Source organism: Sapajus apella, unplaced genomic scaffold, assembly GCF_009761245.1.
Source record: "Sapajus apella isolate SASKATOON/1434 unplaced genomic scaffold, GSC_monkey_1.0 scaffold131, whole genome shotgun sequence".
Classification (NCBI taxonomy): domain Eukaryota; kingdom Metazoa; phylum Chordata; class Mammalia; order Primates; family Cebidae; genus Sapajus; species Sapajus apella.
The window spans coordinates 3,618,112-3,640,597 of record NW_022437071.1 but is presented as its reverse complement, the minus strand read 5'-3'; the positions used below and the strand labels follow the sequence as shown (position 1 = coordinate 3,640,597).

At 37.0% G+C, this 22,486-nt stretch overlaps 1 protein-coding gene across 2 annotated transcripts in view; it reads left to right on the top strand.

The window, feature by feature from the left end:
• The window catches only part of VAV3 (vav guanine nucleotide exchange factor 3), a 391,549-nt gene that overhangs the window by 218,130 nt on the left and 150,933 nt on the right, over nucleotides 1-22,486 (top strand). For both annotated transcript variants that reach the window (XM_032262870.1, XM_032262869.1), the window contains exons 13-15: nucleotides 2,940-3,025; nucleotides 4,562-4,694; nucleotides 5,076-5,185. In XM_032262870.1, the coding sequence (XP_032118761.1) occupies nucleotides 2,940-3,025; nucleotides 4,562-4,694; nucleotides 5,076-5,185 (329 nt within the window). The remainder of the gene's footprint in view (nucleotides 1-2,939; nucleotides 3,026-4,561; nucleotides 4,695-5,075; nucleotides 5,186-22,486) is intronic.

Genomic DNA, 22,486 nt, shown 5'->3' with positions numbered 1-22,486 from the left:
AACAACAACAACAACTATATATATATATATATATATATATATATATGCACACATACATATATGTATATATGCATTAGTTTATCATTCTAATGATTTTCAAAATGTGTAGTTCTGTGGCATTTAATGCATTCACGATATTATGTAACCATATCCAAAACTTCATCTTGCAAAACTGAAACTCTGTACTCATTAAACATGAACTTCTTTCTCTGTACTCATTAAACATTTCCTCTCTTTCCCTGGCCCCTGGAAACTACTATTTTACTTTCCGTCTCTCTAAGCTTAACTACTCTGGGTACCTTATATAAGTGAAATCATACAATGTTTGCCATTTCATGACTGGCATATTTTACTTAACATAATGTTTTCACAGCTCATCCTTGTTGTAGCATGTGTCAAAATTTTATTTTTTGATTTCTGTTTGTTTAAGGTTGAATAATATATCATTTATATAAATACCTCCCTTTTTGTATTCATTGATGAACATTTGGGTTGCTTCCTTCTTTCAGCTATTCTGAATAATACTGTTATGTTATTATTATAACAGGTGTACCAATATGTATTCAAGTGTCTGCTTTCATTTCTTATAGTTAAATACTCGGAAGTGGAATTTCTGGGTTGTATGGTAATCATGTTTAATTTTTTGAAGAATTGATATACTATTTTCTACAGCAGCTGTACCACTTAACATTCCTACCACCAATGCACAAGGGTTTCAGTTTTTCCACATCCTTACCAACACATGCTATTTGGTTTGTTTGGATAATAGTCATCTTAATGGTTTTAAAGTAGTATCTCATTGTGTTTTTGATTTGCATTTTCTTACTGATTAATGATGTTGAATGTCGTCTTTGTGTGTTTATTGGCCATTTGTATATCCTTTTTGGAAAAATGTCTATTCAAGTGCTTTTCCCATTTTTGAATCAAGTTATTTTTTGTCATCGTGTAGTAGTTCTTTATTTGTATCCTGGATATCAATCCCTTATAGACACTTGGTTTGCAAATAACTTTCTTGTGTCTGTTGCCTTTTCACTCTGTTGATATTGTCTATGATGCACAAAAGTTTTAAATTCTGACAAAGTCCAATTTATCAATCTCCAAGAAATCATTGCTAAATCCAGTGTCATAAAGCTTTTCCCCATTTTCTTTTTTTTTTTTTCACCATGTTGACCAGGATGGTCTCAATCTCCTGACCTTGTGATATGCCTGCCTCGGCCTCCCAAAGTGCTGGGATTACAGACATGAGCCACTGCTCCTGGCCGTATTATTATTATTATTTAATATATTTTATTGCACTTTAGGTTCTGGGGTACATGTGCAGAACATGCAGGATTGTTGCATAGATGCATAACATGGCAATGTGGTTTGCTGCCTCCATCCCCATCACCTATATCTGGCATTTCTCCCCATGTTATCCCTCCCCAACTCCCTACCCACTTTTCCCCATTTTCTTCTGAAAGTTCTATAGCTTTAACTGTTACGTTTGGGTTTTCGAAACACTTTTAGTTATTCGTTATGAATGGTATAAGGTAATGAAGTGTCTACCTTTGTTCTTTTACATGTGGATATCCAGTTTTCCCAGCGCCATTTGTCGAAAAGGCTGTTCTTTTTCCATTGAACTGTCTTAACCTTGCTGAAAATTATGTAAGGGCTTATTTCTGGGCTCTCTACTATTCCGTTGGTCTATATACTTGTTTGTATGCCACTGCCATGTGATTTTGATTATTGTGGCTTTGTAATAAGTTTTGGAAGCAAGTCAGTCAGTGTGAGACCTCCAACTTTGTTCCTTTTCAAGATTGTTTTGACTATTCAGAATCCCTTGAGATTCCACAGGAATTTTAGAATGGAGTTTTCTATTTGTGCAGAAAACATGACTGGGATTTTGATAAGAAACATTTATTTTGTATTTATGATAGTGTTAATCACATCCCTCTGTCCTTTATTAAAATGGAATTTCTGGATGGTAGTGATTTTCAGTCAATTGTTTTTCCCATAGAATGTATAGTAAGTGCTCATAAACATTTAAAAATAATTTAGTTGGCCAGGTGTGGTGGCTCATGCCTTTTATCCCAGCACTTTAGGAGGCTGAGGCGTGTGGATCACGAGGTCAGGAGATTCAGACTATCCTGGCCAACATGGTGAAACCCCGTCTCTACCAAATAAATAAATAAATAAATAATTAGCTGGGCTTGGTGGTGTCTGCCTGTAGTCCCACCTACTCAGGAGGCTGAGGTAGTGGAATCACGTGAATCTGGGAGGCGGAGGTTGCAGTGAGCCGAGATTGAGCCACGGCACTCCAGCCTGACAACAGAGCAAGACTCCATCTCAAAATAATAATAATAATAATAATTTAGTTATCAGTTTCTATGGAAACAGCTCATTATTTTAAATCATTAAGTCAGAGCTCTTTATCCTTGAGGTCCTAGCTCAAGAAAGCCAGCCTGGACTTTATAGACCGAATTAGGCCCCCCTTTCTGTACTCCTTCATGGCAATTGTGCATTTGTAATTGCATGCTCCTGTGAATATTTGTTCCTCCACTGGGCAGCCTACTTCATAAGGGCATTATCTGTATCATTTTGCCCTGTACCTGTTATGGTGGCTGGTACAGAGTAGATGCTCAAAAAATATTAGTTGCCGGAACTGTCTCATAATGCGGATTCTTCCAGTTGAGTCTTTCTTTTCATAGCTAACTTCCCCCTTAAGAATATATACTAATTAAAATCAATTGATGTCCTTGATGTACCCCTTGGGATTACAGAGGACAGAATTGTTTATCATGTAGACCTGAGCTTTTTAGAATAAGTATGCTTAAAAAATGTAAAAATGCTAAAATTTGTAATGTAATAAGGTAGTTGTCCTGAGAAAATGTCTCTACTAATATTTGTTTTTATTTTCATGTGATTATGAAAAACTCTGACATGTACATTTTATATTTTAGAACCAACCAGTTTTGCTTTTTGGACGACCTCAGGGAGATGGTGAAATTCGAATAACCACTCTAGACAAGCATACAAAACAAGAAAGGTGAGAAAAGAAGAATATTTTGAAAATAAGTAATTCATGTCAGAAAACTGAGAAGACCTTAAAAGCAATTCTTCCAGTGTGAAGTAGATAAAAAAGGGAAGAAATACAAGGAGACAGACCAACCCATGACTTCTAAAATTTTTAAATGTGGATTATCTTAGGTATTCCCACCTGGGTCCTGGTATCTATTAATTTGTCTAAGTTATTAAGAAGGAATTAACAAGTATAGATGATCAGCTAGGATACATTAAAATGAGAAGAGAGATAAAGTAACAGCAGATAACTACCGTAAAAACATAATTGAATTTTTGGAATATATTTTTAAATAACTAAAAATAATAGAAAAATGCCCTAAGAAAGAAGACTAAGTGAGAATCATGTAGTAATTTTTCTTGAGGGAAATTTGCAGATGTAGTCATTGAAGATTAGTAAGCTTGGCCCAGAGTCATTAATTATGTATATATTTGATCTTCAAACTAGTGTTTTTTTGTGGTTGATGATGATCATTTTCTGGAGTCTTTGGAGAAGAGAAAGCCAGCAGGGGGCAGCATCAGCTCTTGCTTCCGCCTTGATACTCTGGCTCCAGCGGTTCTTTAAAGCTCTCTGGGAGAAACAGACGTTAAAAGTGATGCAAGTGTTACAGCCCTGTGAATGTGTCATAATCATTGTGTATAAAAAAAAGTATGTGTGTGAACCACTGAGAATTTATAAAAATACACAAATATTGGTATTGGAGGATATGGTTATAAATTATTTTCTCCCCCAAGTTATGTTGTTCTTAAAAAGAAAAAAGAAATATTAACATGGAAATTTCACCATAACTTTTTCAGTTTACATTTTGTTCAGAAACCATTCAATTTGTGTTTTTAAGTGGTCAACTAAATCATGAGGAACAACATAGAGGGTAAAAGCACAGCTTCCAAAATTAGACCTGTTTGTGAATCCTGTTAACATGCCTCACTAGCAGTGTGACCTTTAGCAAATTATCTAACTTCTCTCAGCCTCAGTTTCTTCCTCAGTAAAATGAAGATGGTAATGGCATCTACCCAGCATGTGGTCTGGGGGATTTCAGTTGAGTCCTGTTTGGGAAAGGGATGAACAACACTTCTCAAGGCATTCTGGCTGATTCCTAGTAACTTCAGTAGAAACTGCTACTGATGTCATTAATGTATTCTATAAGTTTTTAGCTTTTAAATTAGAAACGAAGGTAAGTGCTCATGAACAAACTTTATGGCTTACGTCAGTTGGCCCTTTCAACAACTCTGCAGTATGCATATTACTCTTATTATGATTTTGCCCGTTTTAAAAATGAGGGAACTAAGGTACAGTGATGCCATTTGCATGGTAAAGGGAAGTTCCAGGATACACACAGTCCTTATAACCTCAAATCCCCGACTCTTTTCAGTGTGTGATACTGCCTGTTGTCTTTAATGCAAAGAAAAAACATTTGGTTGCTTTAATTATATCTTACCAGAAAAAATTAATGCACATGTTTCTAAACCATTTAAAATCAGTCAATCAATCTCTCTTTCACAGGCACATCTTCTTATTTGATTTGGCAGTGATCGTATGTAAGAGAAAGGGTGATAACTATGAAATGAAGGAAATAATAGATCTTCAGCAGTACAAGATAGCCAATAATCCTACAACTGATAAAGAAAATAAAAAGGTGACTTTTTGGACATTAATAACTGTAATTTATTTATAAGCTTGAATATTCAGGAAAAGTATCATAATGTGAGATGTGGCTTATCAATCCAGATGTTTTTGTTTCTAGAGATTGATTAGGTACATGCCTTTGTGAGAAATAGCTGGATAATGCCAAAGCTGATCTGATTATTTCTAATGCCCTAATGATCCAGATAGTAAAACTCATTTGGAATAGAAATTGTTATAAATGTGAAGTTGACTATGATAAGCGTGATCGTTCAGTTTGTACGTTGGTAATATTATGAGGGAGTTTTGGGTAGTTATGATGGTATTCTTGTGAATTTAGAAACATAATGCTATTAATGATACATATGAATCTAAAGAATATTAATTTTAACAGTGGTCTTATGGCTTCTACCTCATCCATACCCAAGGACAAAATGGATTAGAATTTTATTGCAAAACAAAAGATTTAAAGAAGAAATGGCTGGAACAGTTTGAAATGGCTTTGTGAGTATTTCTGTTTTTAAAAGTGCTTTTATTTTTACTACTTAAATAACTTATGAATAATGAACAACCAGTAAGTGTATTCTAATGCTTGTAGCATGTGTAACGTGTGCAGAGATAGGGGAAACGTTTTCCTTTGAGCATGAGTGCTACTAGGCTGCTGGCTGCTTGATAACTTTGGTCTCCTAAGAGAGGAGTTTTGTTGAATTCCTTCAAAAAAGAAAGAGGGAGCTCTAATCTTCTCTTTGACTTTCTTCCAGGAATGTTTTAGTTCTTTAGCTTTCAGCAGCCCAAGAAAATATTATTCTGATGATAAACTTTTAATGTAATAACTGTATTTTTAATTATATATCTTTAAAGGAAATATCTGCATGTGTACATACACAGACAGACATGTAAATATATATATCTTATTTTTAATAGAAAGGCTGAATTATTCTCTCTGTTTTAACTCTTTTTTTGAATCTTGACTAAAATCCTTCATATATTTAAGGAATGCTTTAAGGGCTTGATTTCTTTCAGTGTTTTTTAGTTCTATTGTGGAGGAAGCTCAATGAAGAGGTGGAAAATAAATCAACCCTGTTTCAAAAGGAATGGCATACGGAGATGTAATAACCAAGAATATGTCATGATAGGTGTTTCTTTTTCATTTTGTTGTTTAAGGATGGCAAGGTACACAATGATCCTTTTTGTGGAAATATATAGGGTACCCTGAAATAAAACTGTTAGAAAAAGGTGAAATTAAGGAAAACTACATTTGGAATTTGTTTCATTTGGGTTCTAAGATTATTTACCACTTGTTGACAAATTCTATCAGTTTTTTTCTCTTTGTTTTAAGAAATGCTCATGTTAAACCAGAGGTAGGAATGGGATGTTTTATCGTGGCTCCAAAAATAGGAAAATAAAGATTCTTAAGATTATTTTGTCTAATATTTTGAGAGACAGGACTCTATAGCCAAAATATTTAAGCTTATAGTCAATTCTGTGTTCATCTATTATCCCTGCCATGAACTGGCTGCGTGATGAAAGCTAAATTATTTAACCTCTCACAGCCTCAGTTTCCTCATCTGTAAAATAGGGATGATATTTATTTCAAATTCCAGTTAACATATATCAGCAGAGTGCTAGCCAAATAGTATAATAGTAACCATATGGTATTGAACAATACATGATATGTGTTGTTATTGCTATTATTAATAATAATTGCATTTGGGATCCTGGTATACTTATGAGTACTTATAAAATGACATAGCCTCTTCCAATATACTATTTTTTCTTTTTAGGAAGTCACTTGGAGTTGAACAATTGGAATTGAAGTGATAGGCTGGTGGGGTTAGTGATAATATGCAAAGACAGAGGTGCTCTCTAGCCTTTACTCTTATATGCTAGGCTAGTATTTTTTGATGAGTTTTTTTTGACTATATAATCTTTAGATGAGTGAAGGAATTTCTGCAGAGGAGCAAGGTTGAATTTCATGTCCCAGAGCAGGCAGGTTCTTTGGACTATATGATAGACCTATGTCATTCACTATTTTGTTCAGTTGCCGTAAAACGGACAGTTCATTTTTGTATATAAGAGACTTGACTGCCAGGTGTGGTGGCTCACACATGTAATCCCAGCACTTTGGGAGGCTGAGGCGGGCAGATCACCTGAGGTCAGGAGTTCGAGACCAGCCTGGCCAACATGGTGAAACCCCGTCTCTACCAAAAATACAAAAATTAGCCAGGTGTGGTGGCATATGTCTGTAGTCCCAGCTACTCAAGAGGCTGAGAAAGAATAGTTTGAACCCAGGAGGGGAGGTTGCAGTGAGCTGAGATCGTGCCACTGCACTCCAGCCTGGGTAACCCGAGACTCTGTCTTAAAAAAAAAAATAAAAAGAGAAAGAGAGATTTGATAAGATAAATTCTATTATCATCATTTGGCTTCTCTGCTTATGACTGGTCACCTTGTAGTCTAAGATAGCTGCTGGAGGTCTAAAATCTATGTTCTAGGTACCAGAAAGTGATCTCACTTTTAGGGGTCCCTTGTAGAAATACCACCCACTTCTGTTACATAATACTGACCAAAGTGTAGTCATGTGACCACATCTGTCAAGGGAGGCTGGCAAATAAAACCTTTATTCTAGGTAGGATACTGCCTGGCTAAGAATCAAGGTTCTTTTACTATGGAAGAAGGGAGGAATGGGTAGTTGCAGGCAACTAGCAGCCACTGCCTTGCAGGTTTATACATATAGGAGTATGTGTGGATTTAAATTGTTCCACCACAATAAGATGGCTGCAGCACATGCATAGAACCTGGGATTCTTAATCTTTCATTATTTTTCGAGCATCTCAGCAATATAATAACACACCAGTAGAAGTAATTTTTTTTTTTTCTTTTTTTTGAGACGGAGTTTCTTTCTTGTTACCCAGGCTGGAGTGCAATGGCGCGATCTCAGCTCACCGCAACCTCCGCCTCCTGGGTTCAGGCAATTCTCCAGCCTCAGCCTCCTGAGTAGCTGGGATTACAAGCATGCGCCGCCATGCCCAGCTAATTTTTTGTATTTTTTAGTAGAGATGGGGTTTCACCATGTAATTTTTGTATTTTAGAGTTCTGTTGAACGTACATGCAGATAGTGACAGGGTGGAAGTATATTTTTGGAGAATTTCTCAGAGTTGAAGTTGAGGGCTTCTATAAATAAGGATTATATTATATATGGTAAAATAAAATCTGATCAGGCATCAGAATATTCCTTTGTTTTATTTCCTTTATTTTTGAAGTTCATAATGTAGGAAAGCCCTGATAATGTCTGCTTCCAGCTTTGTAAGACAGCTTTTGCCTGTCTTGTGCTCGTAAAAATAGAATAATATAGGTAAGTCCTGAAGTTTGATTTTGCCTATGGTTCAAATTTTGCTGCTTTTCCAGTTTTAAAGTTCTAGTACTCTTATTTGATAAGTCACAGAGAAAAAAATAACAAATGCTGCAGCATTCATGACAATGCATGAAGAACAGCAGGCCTTGTGTATCTCCACAGGATGTTTTCCTCTCAGTGTCTTTAGCATCAACGTGAGTCCGTTGAGTTCCCCTAGAGCACTCTGGACTACTGCTTTAAGGAATTCTGAAAAGGAAAGGGAGGCATTGGTGAGAGGGTGGAGGGAAACCAAGGGAGCTGATATTTTTAAGAGTGTTGAAATGCTTGCCATTTCTATTTACAGAAGACAGCAATTCTGCTGTTTATAGGATGATTGGATCCGTTTTGTTTAAAATTATTGAAAATCACCGTTAAGGCACTTGAAATACTATGTTAAGGCTCTAAATTAAGGCTCTTAATTTAGAACATTAAATAAGGCCATGGAAAAGCATGAACACTAATAAACAATAAGTATCCAGTGAACACTTCTTCCCAGAGGTGACCTAAATCTCAGCCTCTATCTCTCCCAAGCACATCCCCATCCTTGCTCAGCAGTCATGTTCCCTGACCTTCTTTGGCCATAACCACTTCTAGCATTTAAAATATGCAGTGAACCACATTAGAACCTGGCAGACCTCCATAGGAAAGGCTGAACAAAGAGAAAAGCAGCAGTGACCCACTTGGATAGGGCAGGAGGACTTTTCCTCCCTTTTTTTGTGAGAAGTGGTAGCAGGACTGATTGTTCTTGAGGTTGTTGGGAAAGTTACTGAGTCAAATAGACCAAATAGAGTGCAAGGGCTGTCGTTCTGGGGGCTGTAATCTAAACAATGTGTTTAAATCTTTAAAAGGCTGATTGATATACATTGCTTACTTTTATTTATTTCAAAAGGTTTTTTTTTTTTTCACTGTCTCTCACAATTCCATTTAGTCATCTGTGAAACAGGATGGCAAGTAGTTTTATTGGGTTAAGCTGGTTTTCATAATGATGCTGGAAAATATGGATCAACTGCCTATAGCAGTGTTCAAAATTTTGTTAAGAAGCTGTGGATATGTTTTCCCCAAATCCAGTATATCCATTTTGCTTTTATGGATTTTTCTGTGAGATTTAAATTAATAAACCTTGTCATACCCATTTTCTAGCTCAGGAAACTAGCAGTCACAGGAGCATTTGAGCAAATTTCTACAAGTTTGATGCTGTATCATTTACAGTACAGTTGAGGATCTTAGTTCACAGGAGTTTCTTTATCTATAAGGATGCTGAAATAAGCAACTGGACCCATATCTTGGCATCTATAACTGGAGTTTGTATTTTTTGTATTTTTTGTTTTTGTTTTCTCCCTGTGAGTAGGATCTAGTGATCAGACAGTTTTCTTAAATGTCCCAGGAATAGGAGAAAGCTGGGTAAAAAATAAGCAGAATTATATTTAGGTTGGCGCAAAAGTAATTGTGGCTTTGCCATTGCTTTTAATGGCAAAAAAGGTTATTTACACGACAAGTTAACAAAAGAAAAGATAAAATAAGAGGCATACCATAAGCCTCACATATGGTAGAAACAGGAAGATTCAGAGTCAGCCTCCGTAAGTGTTTTTTGAAGGGAAATGAAAAGTCCTCTTGCCTAGAATTTCTTCTGACCGACCTTGGCCCAGTTCTTGAAATTCTAACAATTCACATTTACCCCCTTGAATGAAGAGAGCCCCTTTGAGATGCATATGCCGTCACTACTGTGAGTATCTAAGATTGCTTGACTGTGTAGTAAGTGCGTGGCACAGTTCTACCTGGATTACCTAAGCGAAAATAGCATAGAGGTCGGGCATGTCTACTGGAGTATCAGCCCAGGATGTTTATCTTTTAAACACAAGGACTAATGGTAGTAGGAAGAAGAGAATGTGAATGGGGGATGGAGATTCTAGAGCTGGGGCGGGACTCTGGGACCAGGATGCACTATCCTATTGGTCATCTGGAGGGGCAGCCCCTGCCTGAGCTTTGCATTTCCCAGAAGGAGCCCTGAGAGGAGCTTCCCTTTTGGGATGGGGCAGGGAGTGAGAATGTCGCCTGTAGCCGTTAAGCTCCACAAATCACATTTAATCTGAGGCGCAGTGTTTCTTTGTAATTTATTCCCCATCTACTTCCAGAAGGAATCTGAAGTCACTTACAATAAAAAGCACACATGCTGCAGAATTAAAAAGAAAAATTTAAATAATCAGAGGTCAAATAGAACAGTGTTTCCAAGTATTATCTTCAAACTCAGGCTCCACTAGACAAGAGTATCTTCTTGAAGTTAACTTTCTGTAGTTTCTATGATAAAAACAAATAGCATGTTTCACACATTTCAATTCTAGGATTATATTTCCCCAAACATAATTTGTTTTAATCTAAAGATATTGCTCAGATATTTAAAATACCAGAGAGATAATTACCAAGAAATTTTATTCGTTCTGCAGATATTTATTGTGCATTTGCCTTGTTGCTAGACACTGTTGGAAGCCCTGGGCATATGACAATGAGGGAGCCGTTGCAATTGAATTTCAATATTATTATTTCTAAATATAATCATGTTCCGTTAGTATATAATGGATTACGTTTCAGGACTGAACTTTTGATACTTCTATTCAAATCATCTCTTCCTTCAACCCCATTTACTTAAGGATCAACATATGGAGTCCCAAGATTTACGCTTGATACAGCCCCCTCTTCTGCTTGTAATCAGTCTCTCACCAATCTCTGCACATCGAATCTGAACAACTGCCTGAACTCTCCCTTGCCACCCTCTGGTTTGCATCTTCTGCATGTCTCGTTAGCTTCTGCATTCCCTGCCTCCTCCCAAACGGCCCTTCTTCGCAAGCATCAGGGTGATCTGATGGTATTCTGCCCTACTTAGAAAGCTGTGTTGGTTATTTATTGTATTTGCTATCATATCAGAGTTTTTGCTCAGATAGAGGAAGGCCCTGCATGGTTTTGTCCCACCCATCTTTCCAGCCGCATTTCCCATCAGTTTCCCCTGTGCTCGTTTTGCTCTAGTTAGATAGTGAGTTTAAGTTCTTAGAGATGTCCAGGCCTCAGATATTCACACATAAGCTTTCCCTGCCTGGCTTCATCTTTCCTCCTGTTCTTCGGATAGCTGGTTCTATATCCTGCAAGTCTTGGCTATAAATGTTACTTTGTGAAGGAGATCTCTCTTCACCCCTATGCTGAGTAATACCACCTTTCCTGTTTTCTCTCATAACTGTGTTTATATTGCCAGAGAAAAATTATCCAAGCATGCTGTTTACTGCCTTCTCACAGTCCAACAATCCCTCTGCTTGTTAGAATCTGTTCCTTGTCAGCTCAGTTTTACTTCTCTTTTCTCCTGAAGAATAAGGATTCTGTTTTGTTTATTAGAAGAGAAGTTAAGTTGAACCACATGGTTAGAGCTGTGGGAAAGGGGAAAAGAAAGCCTCATGGATCTGGGGGTGGAAAGAAAGTGTTGGATTTGGTGTGGGTGAGGCTCTGGGATGGCTATCTAATCTGAGGGATTCGGGAAGGGGAAAAGGCCTTTTGAGATGCAGGTGTTTGAAATCTCAATTTATCTTTCCTTGATGTTCTTTGAAATGCTAAGTAAAGGATGAAATTACTTTTTGGTTATGTTGGTGCACCTTTAGTGGTCCAAGGCTGAACTGCCTGGGCCCATGGAATAATGGGCTTGCTATTAGATCTGTTTGCCTGTTTAAAGTCTGTTTCTTGCATGAGGGCAGGGATCTCGTTCCTGTAGTTCATGTGCATGATCTGTCCTAGCACAGTGTCATATTTTTGTTGTACATTTGAAATTTTACTCTGTAAGTTTTCTGATAACCAAGACAATGGAAAAAAAAACAAAACTTGATGAGTTGTGGAATTCTTATTGTCTGGCAAAATATTACAATAGCCCTTTTGGGGAGAGACTTTTTCCAGTATGATAAGAAGTCCATGTAGTGTGGATCCTTAGGTAGGAGATGTTGAAAACATTCTCTACCAGCAGCATTAGATTTTTGAAATTCTTGAAGTTGATGTTATAGATCAGTATTTCTCTTTTATGTAAGCCTTCAACTGTGCAATTGCAATTTTGCTAAGGCATTTTTATGGACACCTAACATGATGCTGTTCCTTCCAGATGTTTCTTTCTAGTGGTCTGGATTGCTTGGATAAAATTTTTGAAACCAAACAGGATGGGCAATTCTCATATTTCCTGGCCTGTCTTTTAAGTAGCACTGATCGCATTCATTTGTATACTGAAAACTGTAGAATAATATGCAACTCATGTGGTGCTAGGGGCCTCCTTGCTCCTTGGAGATGTAGACAGAGGTTACATCCAGTTCTAGGGTCCGAGGTGCTCAAAGCCCACCTGCATTCTCACATTTTTCTCTCCATCCATGTTCTTGATTCAGTGTGTGTGTGTGTGTGTGTGTGTGTGTGTGTGTGTGTTGTTAATTTCCCCACCTGTTAGACCCAGGAGAAAGGATCCACTCCTTTTCCATTTTCCATCTGAAATCCATTCACTGTCTATTTTTTGGGATGCCAACAGACGTCACAGTGGGGCTTATGTCATGCACCTGTTCCCTCTGCTGTTTCACTGGTCTTTGACACCCTCAGCAGCAACTGGAGCGTGACCCTCCCCGCCCTGCACTGCTCCCTGCAGAGGACCAGCACTTCTTACCTCACCACCTTTAGGAAGTGATTAGTCAGACCAGTCAGAGCGCCTCCCATACCCATCCTGAGGATTTAGTGGTGTAAAGCCATGTCATGTTACCCATTATTCAAAATCAAGCTCTCCAGTGAGTGTTTCAAAAGAAATTGATCTTTGTTGTTATTTTTGAAAAACCCGTGTTTCTATTATTAAAGGTTTGGCAACAAATTTGACATTCAACTGTGAAAATTTAAAAGATTCACTTTGTTAATATTTTTTCCCAGATGGAGATGCCTACAGTATCTGCATGAAGCTGTCAGAGTTCTAAAGCAGGCCTAGAAAACAACCACCACTACCATGAGTACTGCTAGCCCTCTCTTCCCTTCCTCTCCCCTCCTCTCTCTCCTTTTCATTTTCTTAATCAGGAGGTTGGTTTGGATCTTCTCTAATGTATAAATAAGTTTCTGTTGAGACAACAAATTTCATCTCTTGGAACAAGGGCCAGCAACCTTTTTTTGTAGGGGGCCAGAGAGTAAATGGTTTAGCCTTTGTAGGCCATATGGTCTCTGTCAAAGCTACTCAATTCTGTCATAGTTAACTATGAATGTGGCCATAAGTAACACATAAATGAATGAGTGTGGTGTGTCCCAGGAAAACAATTGGTGGTTGTATTTGGCCCGTGGGCTCTAGTTAGTGACCCCTGCCTTAGAGCACAAATAAGATGACTTAAGCCTAGAGAATGAGTGAACATATGTTACCACAAAATGATCTCACCTATAATGAAACCATGCTGTGGCATTTCGTGGAAGTGTGATTTTGTTTTGTTTTGTTTTGTTTCTTGTATCAGTGATTCCTGTTTAGGTTATCATGATGATTTAGCTTCAAAATACTTTTTACTCCACCAAAAAAAAATAATAATAAACCTGGGTGAATTATGTATATTTGTCACTATTATTTTTTTACTGTCTAATGGAATATTAAAAATGACTGCTCAAAGAACGCATCTATTCAATTTCTAGTTTCATTAAGTTTTATTGCATGGTTTATTGAAAAGGACAGGTCCCACAAAGTCCAGGCCAGTGGCAGCCATGTGGTAAGTTTTTCTCTACTCAGAAGTCAGCCACATCAATAAGAAGCTTTTTTTTTTTTTTGAGTTGGAGTCTCACTCTGTCACTAGACTGGAGTGTAGTGGCACGATCTTGACTCACTGCAATCTTCACCTCCCAGGTTCAAGCGATTCTCCTCCCTCAGCCTCCCGAGTAGCTGGGATTACAGGCACCAGCCACCACACCCAGCTAAGTTTTGTATTTTTAGTAGAGATGGGGTTTCACCATGTTGGCCAGGATGATCTCCATCTCCTGACCTCATAATCCACCACCTCAGCCCCTCAAAGTGCTGAGATTACAGGCATGAGCCACCATTCCTGGCCAAGAAGCATTTTTTAATCAGTCCTTCTCTTTGTGCTCTGGATGCATTTTCTTCCCAGCAGCAGCAATACCATTTGTGCCCATTATTTATTCTGAAATTTCCTCCCTGGAGAGCATCCTAAGGAAAACCAGAAGGGGCAGAAGAAGCCTGTGGTGGTGTCAAGAGTTGACCATAGGGGGCACCTTCCTGGATGAGCTGGATGTGGGGATGAACTTTTGTCACCTGCTTTGGCATTTTCTTAGAGTCCGAAGCCCGTCAGTGTCTGTTTGGAAACTGGAAGCCTTACTGGCATAATGGCCAAAATATCAGTCTATAAACCATCCCTTTTTTTGTCTGCCCCATGCATTGTTTTTTCTTGAGAAAATAATTTTATCTAAAAACCTTATATTCTTCCTCCTTAAAATGCTTGCATGATCAGTTTTTAATGTGAAGAATTTGTTTATGGGTGCAGAATCCATGCCGGCACCATCCGTTGCCTCTGGGCTGTGCTGAGTCTCATGGTACTGACCTATTCACATTAATCTCCCAAGTTGAAGCCAGCTCAACTCTCCCTGAATCTAATGTATTGTCTATAACCTTTCAAAATTGTCAGTTAAGTCAGGATAGGGAACTATACTGGCAGCAATAAAAGGAAGTAGGACACGGGACAGTGCTCAGAAAAATCACAGCTGTCATGAAATGGAGTCTTTCAGTAGCCTGTTTGATCCAGCAACATGCGAAAGTATTTCATGCATGACAAAGCATTAGTAAAAATTAAATAGTGTTCTTGTTTTGTTATTGCCTTGTGGGGATCAATCTCCCTCCTTTTTCTCTGGTTATGTTTAATACATATTCGACACTTTTTGGCATTCTTGAACATGCTTATGAGGAAGGAGAAGTCACAGGCAGGAGGAAGTGCAAAGGACAGATATCACAATTTTTGTCAACAAATAAGCATTGTCCTGGTTAAAACTAAATGCAAATAAAATTAGTAAGCTGAATTAGTGTCTCCAGGTTGTCTGGGTAGTGTAGAGATTTACTCAAAGAGTAAGATTGTTTCGGAATTGTTTGTCATACTAAGTCAACTTAGTATGGTTTCCTCTAAGTAAATGACAAAATCTCCACTACAGTGAATTCTATGATAATAAGCAAGCTTTAACCTGTAAGTCTAAATCTAACAGTGTCACATGCACTGATTTTAGGCTGTTTCTTGATAAGAAATGATTAGATCATAAAACTTACTACTTCGGGGTTATACAACACAAAATAAGCTGCAATTAGAAACTGGTAATCCTTGCAATGGAAACAATGGGAGAAATCATATAAACTACAGAAAGTAAACTTCAAGAAGATATTCTTGTCTAGTGGAGCCCGACCTTGAAGATAATACTTGGAAACACTGTTCTGTTTGACCTCTGATTATTTAAATTTTTCTTTTAAATTCTGCAGCATGTGTGCTTTTTGTTGTGAAACTTGTGCATTTCACAATACATGCCCAGGAAGTGTTTGAGGCACTAGGGATATGGTGATAGACAAGTTTACTTCTCTTGTGAAGTTTACATTGTCACAAGACTTATATTTTCAAGTCAGCATAGTTCATGCAAAGCAGTGATAAATTGCAAGGTATATGAAATAGTTGATACTGCTACACATTATTTTGATGTGTGGAGAATGGGATTCAAAATTTCAATGTAGAAGAGGCTATGCATGTAATGCTGATGGACAGATTTTCAGAGTTATTCAGCTCCTGGGCATCTAAGAAAGACGTTTGCAACTGAATATTTTTTGTCTTCACTTAGAAGTAAGTTGCTGTAAGTTAAGTATATATGCTTTTTGCTTCAAATGATTAGGAAAAAGATGCCATTTGACACCAATAATAATTTAGAAAAATTAATTTTTTATAATTTTTTCTCATGGATTCTGAACACTTTTTCATCATCATCAAATCTTCAGAAACTATACAGTTTTATAAATTCATAAATACCCTGAAAAGGAGATTTAAGTTCCTCTATTTTAACAGTTCACTGCTTGAGTCTTTTTTATAATTTCTTTCCAAGTATATCTTGTGCTTGGATGCCTCTTGTGGTGAGGGACTCGCTACCTCTGAAATTGCTTGTTTTATCTTTGGTTAGCTTTCACTGTAGAAGATTCCTCCTTATAATGAGTTGAAATTTGTCTGTTAAAGTATAATTTCCTAATATCACTTCTTGGGCCCACATAGAACCTGTCTAACTCTCTCTTACCTGGAAATCTTTCAGATACATGAAGATAGCTATCCCTCTAAGTCTAGGCTTAAAATATATTTTTCTTTATGAATAAATGAAACATAGTTTAGGAAGATTCTTTCATTAACCTAGCTTACCATTGCTAATCAGGATCAGGTAAACGTGTAGGTACATTGAAAGCTTAATTTCACTTCAAAATTATAGGCAAGGTACAATGAATGCTAGATGCTGTTGTACACACACACACACACACACACACACACACACACACACAGCTAAATAGAACAGTTTATCTTTTTGAGATGTTTAGAAATCAGTTTGGAGACTTCTGATTGAATTGTGCATAGCATTTTAATATCCTGCTTTTGAGTATTTTCAGGATGGCTGCAGATTTTAATAGCCTCATGTTAGAGTATTTAGAGTCTAAATACTCTAAATAATACTCTAATGGCATGTAGTGATAATTCTTTGCTATTATATAGTGCTTTACAGTTTCCAAAGCATTTTTGGATAATGCCCAATCTGATTCTTAAAGAGTCCTGTGAGGTAGCTAGGAAGGTATTATTCCTTTTTAAAAATGAGAAAATAGTAGACAGATTAAGTATTTTTTTATTTCTTTAGCAAGCGACAGAAGCTGAGCTTGAATCTCAGTCTGGGGCTCTTTGTCTCATAATACACTGCCTCATTTGTAGCAAGAACATCTATTGTTCTTTAAATAGGAAAGTTTCCTTTTCAGTTTGTTTCATAAACAAGAGGTATTCCTGTATAGTATATTATTCACTTGATGAAAAATATGATTTAGAGTTTAAATACTTCCATTTATTTTTTAGTGATTGCTGTTGGATAAGAATTTGATATTTTTACAAAATCAAATAATAAGTAACATTGTGTATATTATTAACAACGATCTGTAAGGATAGTTTTTACTTCAAAGAATTTCCTTAGAGCAAAGTCAACCAAATCTTAATTTACAAGTTAATTTATTTCAAGATTTTTTCATCACTTTATTTCATCACAGGATTGAGCCTAATAAGATTAATGCAAAGGTTTGATTTTATTTGGTTTTGTGATGTTTTCTTCTCTCAGTTATTTAGATAAGATTTCAGTTTCAGAGTTTCAGTTCTGTTTTTAGAGGTAAAGGACCTGCGAAGGAAAGCCTCATGGTCTGAGAATAAGCCCCAGCCAGTTATCAGGGTGGATTCAGATGAGTATTCAATAAATATGTGTTTCTTTTTATCCAGAACTTTGGTAACATTGGATGTTTATTACATAAATTGCTGAAGGTATGAACACAGTGTGATAATGCTGTCATCTTCTCCTTCAGGATACGCTTTAGACTGAGTGTTGACTAGCCTCTCCTTCCTGGAGAGAACCAGATTTGAAGTGGTTATCTAAACCATGTGTTTGACCTGTCACTTATTAAAACAGCAACTTTCTTCTAAACATGTTCCCCTAAGAAAACACTGGAGTTTGGGAGCTCATATTTTTGGCTTCAAAGTAGCCAGACTGTTCCATTGGTCGGTGGTGGTTCCTGACTGTTTACTCCTGTCCACTTATTGATGTTTATCTGTAACACCACTGTCTGTACAAAGCAGCCAGCTCTTTGAGTAAAGAAAGGTCATTTCAGAAGCCACTGCCCTACATTAATGATCTGTAAAATAACATTTTTCACTAAAAACAAAAACTCTTTATAGTTTGTTATAGCCAACAACCAAAGATAAATTTTGTGTTTATTATTTTTCCAATCTTTCCCTGTATCATTCCAATGAGATAATTCATATTTGGTGATGTTAGCATTGTATTCCGAGCACGATACTATGCTTTGGATGCTCATCTTGTTAAATATTCACAAAATTATGATGGAGCAGTTTACCCTGTTTTAGCAATGAGAAAACTAAGAACCAGAAATATAAGTAACTTGCCTGAGCCACACAGCTCATCACAGAACAGGGATTCTGCCATACTCCTTCAGTGCGCCATGGCATAGGACATGCTTTACTCGTTCTTTTCTTCAGAGAGTTTCGTCTTCAAATTGCTGGTAAGGAATAACACTTATATTTTATTAAGTCCAGGTTTTCTATCCCCAAACCTCAAACTATGGACTTCCTGCATTTTTCTTTCTTCTCCCTTGGTTAACAACAGCAACCAGAAACAAAATTCTCTCATCCATTATCATATACCAAATTTGCCTTATGTAGTCTTTGACTAATGACTTGTTGGTCAGAATAAACTTGGGGATCTGTTCTCTGATAGTACATTAATAATATAGATGCATTAAAGCCTCTTCATAGAGAATATTTGAACTTTGACATATTGAACACTGGCATTTTAAATTAAAGCTGTTGCTGTCAGTGCATTTTAAAAACTAAGTGGCTTCAAAATAGTGTTTCCTACATAGCAAAATAGACCTGAGGTCATATGTAGTTTACTAAGGCAAAACTATGCCTGGCCTGTTTAATTGCGGTATGGGTTTGAATAGAGTTTTCCAATTATCATGACCTAAATGTCTTTCATACTGAGAGAAAACTAAACTGTTTGGCAGGGTTTTGATTTGCTAGAAGAAACACCATAGAGCAACCTGATGGATTTTCTGCATACTATAGGAACTAGGAATAATGAATTTTGAACTATTCTGAATCCTTTAAGACAAGAGAGTATCAAGATGAAAGTGATGCTTGGTGACAATTTTAATTCTATAGTTGCACCCTCAGCTTGCATTATTGTTTCTTGTCTTACAAACACTTTTGTATCAGGTTATATTAGCTAAGCAATCTTTTTGCTTGTGGCATTAGACTCATGCAAGTTTATAAGTAGTATGTGTTAAGCCTTTCTCCTTGCATAGCTGATTTGGGGACATAATTTTACATAATACCTATGCATATACATATACATGTACATATACATCTCTCCTCATGAAGGATTTTCTCTAGGGCAGTGTAATAGAAAGAGTCTCAGATTGGAACCACAGAGGTCATGAGCAACACCTACCCCCACCTCACTCCTGCTATTTTGTAGACAGATCAATTAACAGATTAATTCTCCCTCAAATGCCTACATACTGGATGATCTCAGACTTTGTATCCAGTCAGACCCAGAAAACTTTCTCTACAGAGTAATTTGCCCAAAGCCACAGGAGTAGTAAATAGTGGAACTGAGACTGTTAAAGGAACCAGGTCCTTTAATCCCTGGTGATTCCTCTTCATTCAGGACAGATCTTGTGTTAGGTGAGTACCTTTCCCTAAAATGGGGGTCTGACTCTTTGCTCTATATCCTTGTCATGAAAAGCTGCCAATTCCTTGTCCAGAGGCCAGTAGATTTGGGATAGAGGAGGAAGACTTAGCCAGCCTCCAGTGGATGTTAGCAATAGGACCTGTTTTTCCACCATCTGTTTGACATTAAGGTACTGCTTGCTGTTGACATTGCAGATTTATTTCCAGCAGGCCACTCCTGACTCCTGAATACTTGATACTAGCATGAAACCTTCTAATTGCAGGATACAGTGAAATCCAAAGTGAATTAGAAGTTTAATTAAATTTCTTGCTTGTTTAATTGTTTAATGTGTCGCGCAGTCCAACTTGCAATTCCATATTCAATTATAATGAAACTCCTCTTAGACTGAGATTGTCTTGGGGTTTGATGGTGACTCTAAAAAGGGTATTGATGATTTAAGAGAATTCTTGGTTTTATAAAATTTCAGTGTAAGGGATTGAGTGTTTTAGTATTAGGTTTGTATTGACTCTTGATATTGACACAAGTCTAAATGTGCAAAGCCCACAAAGGCTAAATCCCATAGGCTTATATTTAATTTAAAATATGGCTAGCTGGCCATTTTGAATATACTTGCTGGGTTGACAATCTGAATACTTGACTGATTGGGAAATAGTCAAATATTAATTTTAAATGTTCATTAGTAGACTGTTTGTAATTGGTTTTTAAATTCATTTGGAAAATGAGAATTCACATTTATTTAAAATTTCCAATAAACCTGATTTCATAAAGGTGTTTGGAGGTTAAATGCCTAATAATTAATTTATGCTTAAGTCATATTTTTAATAATTTGGAGGAAAGTTAAAGCAGCTGAGAATAATGTTAATGATGGAAAGTAATGAAGGCCTCAAAATTCCGGGATTTAATTATGGAGATCATATTCATCATCCTAAAACTGAATTGAAAAGACATTTTAGTGGATCTTAAAGAATGCTGGTCAAGGAGAACAAAAGTGAGGAAAGACCCAAGCCCTATCACTGACTTGGCCCAGGCAGGCCTCTCTTCCTTTCTAGAACTTAATTCATCCATACTTGAAGAGGGATTTGAAAACTATTTGTAATCTGTTTTTGTTTTGCATGGCAAAAGAAGGTAGAGGAAGTATGGAAGGTAATTTAATCATGGTACAAAGATAATGGTGCAATCACATTCTCTTTTATTTCTATCCAACCATTGTTATGATGTTTTCCTCTTGGGCTTATTCTTTTTTTATTCTCAAAAATAACATTAGATGGTTATTACTCATTGTGTGAGTGTGTGGGTATATGTGTTTGCATGTTTTTGTGTGGCTGTAAACACTAGACAATGATAGTAGGGTTCCTTTGGGGACATTAAGGTTTTCAACCTAAAGGTGATGAATGCTCTAAACTTTGTGCCACTCTGTAAACCAACAGGAAAATTAAATTAGCAGGCTTTATTCCATCTGTGGAAATGCAATGATGCTAAAATAATAATCAAAATCTATTTAATCAATTTAATTATAAATTAAGAGATTGCTTATATTTAAAATCTTAATAAAGGAAGTGAGATTGGTAGTCTATGCTGATTCAGTAAAACACATACCTTCCAGAGCCAAAGAAATTAACTGTAAACCCTTGATCAAAAAGCGCAGATAGTGTGTGATCCAGAAAGCTTGATTACTGCTAGCTTTTAGTGAAGAGGGCTTTTTGATATTACAAGCACAAGAAGGCAGAGCATTATTATGTAGAGAATTGACTGATTAATTTAATCAATGACTTTCTCAAAGATGGTTCTGAGACATGACTGGGAAAACTGAAATGAGCACGACTAACAAAACTGAAATGAGCCAGCTGGCCTTTGGCGATCAGCACCACTCCATGAAAAGTGTCGGCAGAGCGCCTGTGCCAGAGCACAGAGGACTTTCTGGGGGAATTCCTGTAGCTTGCACAAGGATCAAACCTAAACAGAGTTTAATGAAATTCTGCTTTAGAGTGATTTGTTTATCTTCTGTGAGCAATTTCTTTCTTTCTTTTTATAGATTGATTTATTTATCTGTTTGCATATTCCTCTAGTGCTTTTCCTCATCTCAACCAAAAACACTGTAAATATCAGAGCTCAGATTTCTAAAAGATCATTGATTTTTTTTCAAACACCCTGAAGGTAGGCTGTCACACATTATTATTTATTTCTCGCATAGGGATATTGATAGCATAATATTAAGATCTTTCATTAGATAACTTTTTTTGGTCTCGTAATAACCTAAATTCAATGCAGTTTTGTGTTTGCCTTTTATCTGTCAGAATTGTTATGTAAAAGTATGCACTACCCAGGACAGTATGGTTACCTTGTTGCTATCAGGAAAGGGAACAGTATGTCAATAAAAATTGTCATTGGTCAGAAACATTCTACTGTGACTACCAGATATTATAGTTGCCCAGGAGACCCAGAAAACAGGCCTTTGATTAGCTGTTGAAATTTGCCAGCTGGGCATGGTAGTTCACACCTGTAATCCCAGCAGTTTGGAAGACCAAAGGGGGCAGATCACCTGAGTTGAGGAGTTTGAGACCATCCTGGCCAACATGGTGAAAACCCATCTCTACTAAAAATACAAAGTTAGCTGGTGTGGTGGCGCATGCCTGTGATCACAGCTATTCAGGAGGCTGAGGCATAAGAATCATTTGAACCCAGGAGGCAGAGGTTACAGTGAGCCAAGATTGTGTCAGCCTGGGCAACACAATGAGACTCCATCTCAAAAAATAAATAAATTTGCCTAGTGTTGGGAAAAACAGCAAAGGAGAAAGGACTTACAGAGTGCCTACCTAGGTTGGTTGTGAGTAACATATAAACAAGGAACAGCAAACTGCAGAAGGCTGCAGGAGGCCTCTGAGGAGGAAGGCCTCTCCATGCCTCATGTTCTA